General features: G+C 36.1%; 1 protein-coding gene across 1 annotated transcript in view; it reads left to right on the forward strand.

Moving 5' to 3' along the window:
* Nucleotides 1-5493, forward strand: part of LOC107603036 (rho guanine nucleotide exchange factor 7-like) — a 29912-nt gene extending 24419 nt beyond the window's left edge. Inside the window, exons 13-20 of the mRNA XM_016295728.1 lie at nucleotides 816-894; nucleotides 993-1126; nucleotides 1295-1516; nucleotides 1699-1792; nucleotides 1993-2082; nucleotides 3862-3961; nucleotides 4135-4189; nucleotides 4295-5493. Coding sequence (XP_016151214.1) covers nucleotides 816-894; nucleotides 993-1126; nucleotides 1295-1516; nucleotides 1699-1792; nucleotides 1993-2082; nucleotides 3862-3961; nucleotides 4135-4189; nucleotides 4295-4417 — 897 coding nt within the window. The 3' untranslated portion in view covers nucleotides 4418-5493. The remainder of the gene's footprint in view (nucleotides 1-815; nucleotides 895-992; nucleotides 1127-1294; nucleotides 1517-1698; nucleotides 1793-1992; nucleotides 2083-3861; nucleotides 3962-4134; nucleotides 4190-4294) is intronic.
* Nucleotides 5494-6861: the final 1368 nt, after the last annotated feature.

The raw sequence follows: 6861 nt of genomic DNA on the forward strand, positions 1-6861 counted from the left end.
CACGCAAAGCTTAAAAACACAGTATAAGTCATTATAATCAGTAATTATGTCCCCACTGGATGCAACAAATGCCTCGTTTGTAATGGGTTTTATTGGTTTTGTCTCGTCGTGCCGGGACACATGGAAACACAGTATGGTAAGGGGCGTAACATTTCCGTCACATGCTTGAGGTATTCAGCCAATCACAACGCACTGGATAGCTGGCCAATCAGAGCACACCTCGCTTTTCAGACTGATGAGCTTTGTAAAAATCAATGCGTTTCAGAAAGGCGGGGCATAGAGGAGAAACAATAATGTACATTATGTGGAAAATAATGTGTTTTTTTAACCTTAAACCGCATAAACACATTGCATTACACCAAATACACAAAATAAAGTTATTTTTAGCAACATCATATGACCCCTTTAACCGAACTAATCGTCACCTGGGTTGCGTACATATGTGTGGGGCAGAGCTATCAAAATAGGGGCGAGACCCTTTTGGGGTAGGGGCGTGTTTGTTTTGGTGATTTGAAATATCAACATTGGCTACCAGAAATCGCTTACCCCACCTTTAAACGTAGATGCTGCTTTCACAGTCACTGATTACATACTGTACATTTGACACGTTATATATTATTGTTTCATGTTTTGACAGTTTAGCAATAAAATCTCATACTCCATATCATTCTATTATTATTTTATATTACTCTAACTTTACACTACTCTATTAGAATGACCTCAGAATGGACCTCAGCTGTTTGTTTGGTTGTTCATGCATTAATAACACTCTAAAATGCTGACAGCTGATTGGTTTGGTTGATTGACTTACACAGGGGAAGCTGCCTCTGACTGGAATGACTGTAAATAAAATAGAGGACAGTGACACCACGAAAATTGCTTTCGAAATATCTGGTGAGTTTCCCACCCAGTTGCCCTCATGTCAAATGTTAATATTGCTAGATATTGAGAATACATATACTTGAGCAGTAATGATGTGTGTGTGTGTGCAGGAAATATGATTGAGCGGATCCAGGTGATCTGTAATAACCAGCAAGATCTTCATGACTGGGTGGATCATTTACACCGGCAAACCAAACGCACTTCAACCAGCAACTTGAAACCACAGAATGTTCCATGCCATACGGTGAGAAACACACACAACCGTTGAAGAGTTTGGGGTCAGTACAATCTTTTAATGTTTTTGAAATAAAATTCTTATGCTCAACAAGGCTGCATTTATTTATATATATATATATATATGATATTCAGCGATATTCAGTGTCACTCACTGGCCCTTCTCCTTCCCGTTCAGCTGCCGTCTCACCCTCTCACCCCGTCCAGACACTCAGAGAATCGAGGTGTGAGCGGATCTCCCGTCTACCACACTCTTCCTCACCTCTCTTCACTTGGAACCCCTCACAGTGGTATGATGTGGGGGCCCCTCGAACCCCCCAAAACCCAGAAGCCCTGGAGTCTCAGCTGTCTCCGACCTGCACCACCCCTAAAACCCTCAGCTGCATTGTGTTACAAAGAGGTATCATGTTATGTGCCATGTTACACATGTGTATGTTGACACATTAATAGCATCTCTAGAAGAAGAATTGCTATAAACCAATGGATAAAACATGATTTATTAGCTAACCTTTAATTATTAAAGAAACTTCTTTTGTATGAGATTTAATTTGGATATTTGCATCTAATTTTCTTGTCCTTCAGGACTTGAGTAAAAGTCCCAAAAGTATGAAGAAGCTTCTGCCCAAACGAAAACCTGAGAGGAAGCCATCTGATGAGGAATTTGCTGTCAGAAAAAGTATGACACTAATGATTTCTTAAAGTTTAATAAAGTTCTGTTTCTTTTTGCATATGCATGTGATGTATTTATTACAAACACATCACATGTATTGCTTTTGTGTGTACGTTATAGTGCATTGATTATAGTGTCTTTATTATATTCTCACAATGTTACCTTACCACTGGCATCTTTTATATACTCTTCTTGTTTTCAATCAGGCACTGTAGCTCTGGAGGAGGATGCTCAGATCCTGAAAGTGATCGAAGCATACTGCACAAGTGCTAAAACACGGCAAACACTAAACTCAAGTATGTACTTTCTACACGTTTATGAATTTTTCACATTTTCTTGTGATTTTCAGTCCCAGACTCTGTGACGGGCTTTGTCTGTGTAAATGAGTGAGGAGGACAATACAACTGTGGATCTTGCATAAAACTCGTGGTTTTGTCACATTTTAAATGTTTTTTTTCAAGTTATTTCTAAAATACACAGTATCGTTTGAAAGCTTCGGGTCAGTATGATTTCTTTGAAAGAAATTAATAATTTTATTCAGCAAGGAAGCATTACATTTATCCAGAGTGACAGCATAGAGTTTTACATTGTTACAAATAAAAGTTTTTCTTTTGAACTTTCTATTCATCAGTGAATCCTGAAAAAATGGATCACTGTTTCCACAAAACTATTAAGCAGCACAAGTGTTTTCAACATTGATAATAATATTAAGAAATGTTTTTGAAAAGCAAATCAGCATATTAGAACGATTTCTGAAGGATCATGTGACACTGAAGACTGGAGTAATGATGCTGAAAACTCTTTGTCATCACAGGAATTAATTAAATTTGTCAATATATTAAAATAGAGAAGTTATTTTAAATTGTAATATTTCACAATATTGCAGCTTTTACTGTATTTGATCAAATAAATGCAGCCTTTGTGAACAAAAGAGACTTCTTTCAAAAACATACTGACCCTAAACTTTAGTGTATTTGGCCTAGGAGGCCCACATTTTGAGTCCAACAAAATGCCTTCATCTGTCCTGAAGTCTCTCAAACATTTTTACATATGTCTGTAAGTACTGCAGCATCTTTACTGCATTATGGCATTGGCTCTTTACCACTGCGTTGATCACGCTTTTAATATTTTCTGCTCTTTTTAACATGCATATTTGTCTCTTTTCTTCTTCCTTCCTTCATTCATTTCTTTTTCACTCATTTATCTCTTATTTGGTCCTGCCATTTTTATTGCTTTTTCCCTATATTTTTTTATTTCATTTTGTCATTTATATACATACAATTTTTTGGACGTCTTGGTTTCTCCCTCACTTTACTCCTCTTGGTTTGGTCCATCCTCTCAATCCACCTGTCCTTTCCAATATGATTGGTTTGATCCCCATCCCTAATTAGCATGGCAGGGTACTGATTTGATGCATAATCATGTGCTGGCTGATGTTGACCAATCGTGTGTGGATGCTGTGGGTTGCCGAAGCAGCGGATTTCCCTCTGATCATTCTGAAGACTCGGACTATGACAGTATATGGATAACTCACACTAACAGAATGGGTTCTATGTCCCGTAAGAGCTGCTGCTCGTATATACACATCAAAACTAAAACACCTTCTTTGTTTTATTTTGTTTACAATGAAAGTGGCAAGCTCTTTTTGAGTGTTTGGATATAAGCGTTGACGTTAATATGTAAGGTTGGGAACATATTGAAGACATGGAAGGACATGAACAAGCAGGAAAGATAGTTTTATTGCTTTTGCTCCATGGCTTTCATAGGACAGAAGCGTTCACATTTAATAGTACCCCATCCTAAAATTCTGTTTCTGTACAATTCAGGATTATTATAGTTAACCTAACTGAAATAAAAATAAAAACTATTATAGACATTTAAAAAAATAAATAAAAAATGACAAAACACATCACAAAATTACTAAAACTATCCCAAATTAACATGAAAATTAAACAAATATATAACTTTTTTTTAATAAAAACTATAATAGTATCAATTATACTGAAATCACACTGGTACTGGTAACATGTTACAGTTCAGTTTTTAATCTGTTAGTATTGTTAAACTTTTTTCAGGATCAAGGAAGGAGTCAGGGCCACATATGCTTTTTCCTGAAGAGGAGAAAATCATTGTGGAAGAGACCAAGAGCAATGGTCAAACCGTAATTGAAGAAAGGTTAGCTCTCAGATTTATGCATCCAATCCTATTTATTTACTATTTTTGTTATTAGGGCTGTCAGTTTAAACATTCATTTATCATGATTAACCTTATAATAATATTGCGAATTAAAAACGTGTAACATCTCAATAGTTGTTCACGATGATGATTTTATATGGATGTCTTTACAGGAGTCTGGTGGATACAGTTTATGCCTTAAGAGATGAGGTTCAAGAACTTAAGCAGGTCAGTCCACATGCCATGTAAACATTTGTTTATGCTTAATGTGATGCCATGTTGTAAGTCAAAATCTGGTGCCGTGACCCGGATTCACTGATTTTACATCACCAGGACAACAAGAGAATGAAGCGCACTCTTGAAGAAGAACAAAAGGCACGGAAAGAGCTGGAGAAGATTGTCAGGAAAGTGTTAAAGAGTATGAATGACCCATCCTGGGATGAGACTAATTTGTGAGCCTGTGATGTGAGATCTGTGCATTTATAAATGAAAACTGCATCTGATAATTGTGTGTTGAGTGTAGTATCGGTCTTAACTCCTGACCAAAAATACATGTAAATATTGTGACAAAACTGGACTTGATACCCGCAGTCACAGTATTATGCCTTTTAAACCTGATCGTTTTCTAGCCTTTTTTGTTTGCTAGTGCCAAGTATCTAGTTCAAGTTCATCTAGTTCATTTTCCGATATGCTAATGATAAAGAAATGTATTGAGCCTGGACATCATCAGAAACGTCTCTACAGGATCAGGTGTGGTCTGGCAAAGCTGCCAAAATAAATAGCAGGATGATCATTTAGCTCACCTTCACAGATGTCATTGGTTCCTAGTCTAAAACTGGGAGTCTCAGGGATGATAGACACACTGTATCTACAAATGTTGCCAGGCCTGCATCACTGCCTGTGTCCTTTGACATTTTCAGTCATTAGCCAACATGTTCAATAAGTGATGACATTCAATAGGATTTTTCCAATGGAAAACCTTGCAATACAATACTGGAGACAATTCCGAGGGAACTAGTCTTATTTTTTATAGATTTTTGGGGGGGTATCATTTCAATGTTGCTTTTACAATAACCTGTTTTAATTTTGTCCTGTTGCTCTTTTGCACCTTGAAGCTTGCTTTTTTTTTTAACTTTTATTATGATCCTCTACACTAATTGTGTGCTCACCGACCTTTTTTGTTTTGTACAGTAATAATCCTTTATTGTATTTGATGCTCAGAAATGTGCCTTTTTGGAAAAAGAGATTTCCAGGATTTTGTCAGCATTTCTAGCTCTGTCAGCATTTCAAAGAACCTTTGTATGAAAAATGTATGCAAGAGTGATTTTAAATTAACACAGAATCTGGTTAGAAACCGACGGATTAATGTTGTCTGTCTAATTTATGTATTTAAATTAAATATTGTCTACTGCTAAATGTGTATTGTGAAATTTCCAGATAACCTCATCTACTTTTTTTCTTCCCAAAGCACTGTCTTTATCTTACTCTCTCTTTCTTGCTGATTGAATTAAATAAATACATATTCTTACTGTGACTCTGTGGAAGATTCTCACTTGTGGAAACTGGTACTTTTTAGAATTCTTTGATGAATAGAAAGAAGAGCATTTATTTGAAATAGAAATCCTTTGTAACAAGTCTTTACTGTCACTTTTGATCAATTTAATGCAACATTGCTAAATAAAAGTATTAATTTCTTCAATTAATACTAATTCAATTAATAATTAATTCAAAATTGCTGTTTGAAAAGTGTGTGTGTGTGTGTGTGTGTGTGTGTGTGGTTTCCACAAAGAAATGTAGAAAATACAAAAGAGTACAACACTGTAGAACATCACTTAATTAAAGGGGTCATATGATGCGATTTCAATTTTTCCTTTCTCTTTGGAGTGTTACAAGCTCTTGGTGCATAAAGAAGATCTGTAAAGTTGCAAAGACTAAAGTCTCAAATCCAAAGAGATATTCTTTATAAAAGTTAAGAGTCAGCCACACCTACCTAAAACGGCTCGTTCTAACACGCCCCCACATACCTACGTCACTATGTAGGAAGATTTGCATAACGCCGCCCAAATGTTGACGCAAAGAAAGAAGACACTTTTATGTCGTGATCACGAGAAAACAACTTTTGTTATGTCGATATAACGAGATAATTACATCGTGATAACGAGAAAACAACTTTTGTTAGGCTATGTCGAGATCACGAGATAATTAAGTCGTTATCACGAAAAAACAAGAAATAAAAAAAAAAGTATAATCCATGGCTCTTAGGACTTCCGTACTTTGGTGGACACACGTTATTGAATATGTATTGTTATGCATATTGCCTACTAGTCTTTTTTGCATTTATGCAATAGGTACTGGAGCCAAATTTGAGAAAGTAGACCAGAATATTCCACTGCGTTCCTGGACACGCAATTTGCGTAGCTGTAATTCATAGGCGGGGATTATGCTAATTGTGAATGAGCGTGCACGAGCGCCCTATTTACGAATGGTTGCAGTTCATTAACATAGCCATGTTTAACTAACAAATCGGACGTTTACGAAGCGTTTGTGAATCCGGAGGAGAGTTTTCGGGAAGGTCTGTTTTACGCGCAAATTACTCATAATTTACTCATATATTTACGCAAGTTTCATGAATGAGGCCCATTATGAGGATGTGAATTGGATTAAACACGATAATTTACAATAAAACAAACAACAAAAACCCTACAAAAGTCTGTTAAACTCTTAATCATTTATGTAGTACAAAACCGTAAAACAACACTTTGCTACTAAACAGTCACAATGAATCTGATTGATCTCTTTTAAACAACAATATCAGTGTGAAATGTTTCTGTCTTGTAGTTTGTTCTTGTCCTCAATAGTCATTACTATGGTGGCCGAGAAGTGCAGAACAAATCACAATT

The sequence above is a fragment of the Sinocyclocheilus grahami genome, unplaced genomic scaffold, assembly GCF_001515645.1.
Source record: "Sinocyclocheilus grahami isolate Dianchi unplaced genomic scaffold, SAMN03320097.WGS_v1.1 scaffold339.1, whole genome shotgun sequence".
NCBI lineage: Eukaryota > Metazoa > Chordata > Actinopteri > Cypriniformes > Cyprinidae > Sinocyclocheilus > Sinocyclocheilus grahami.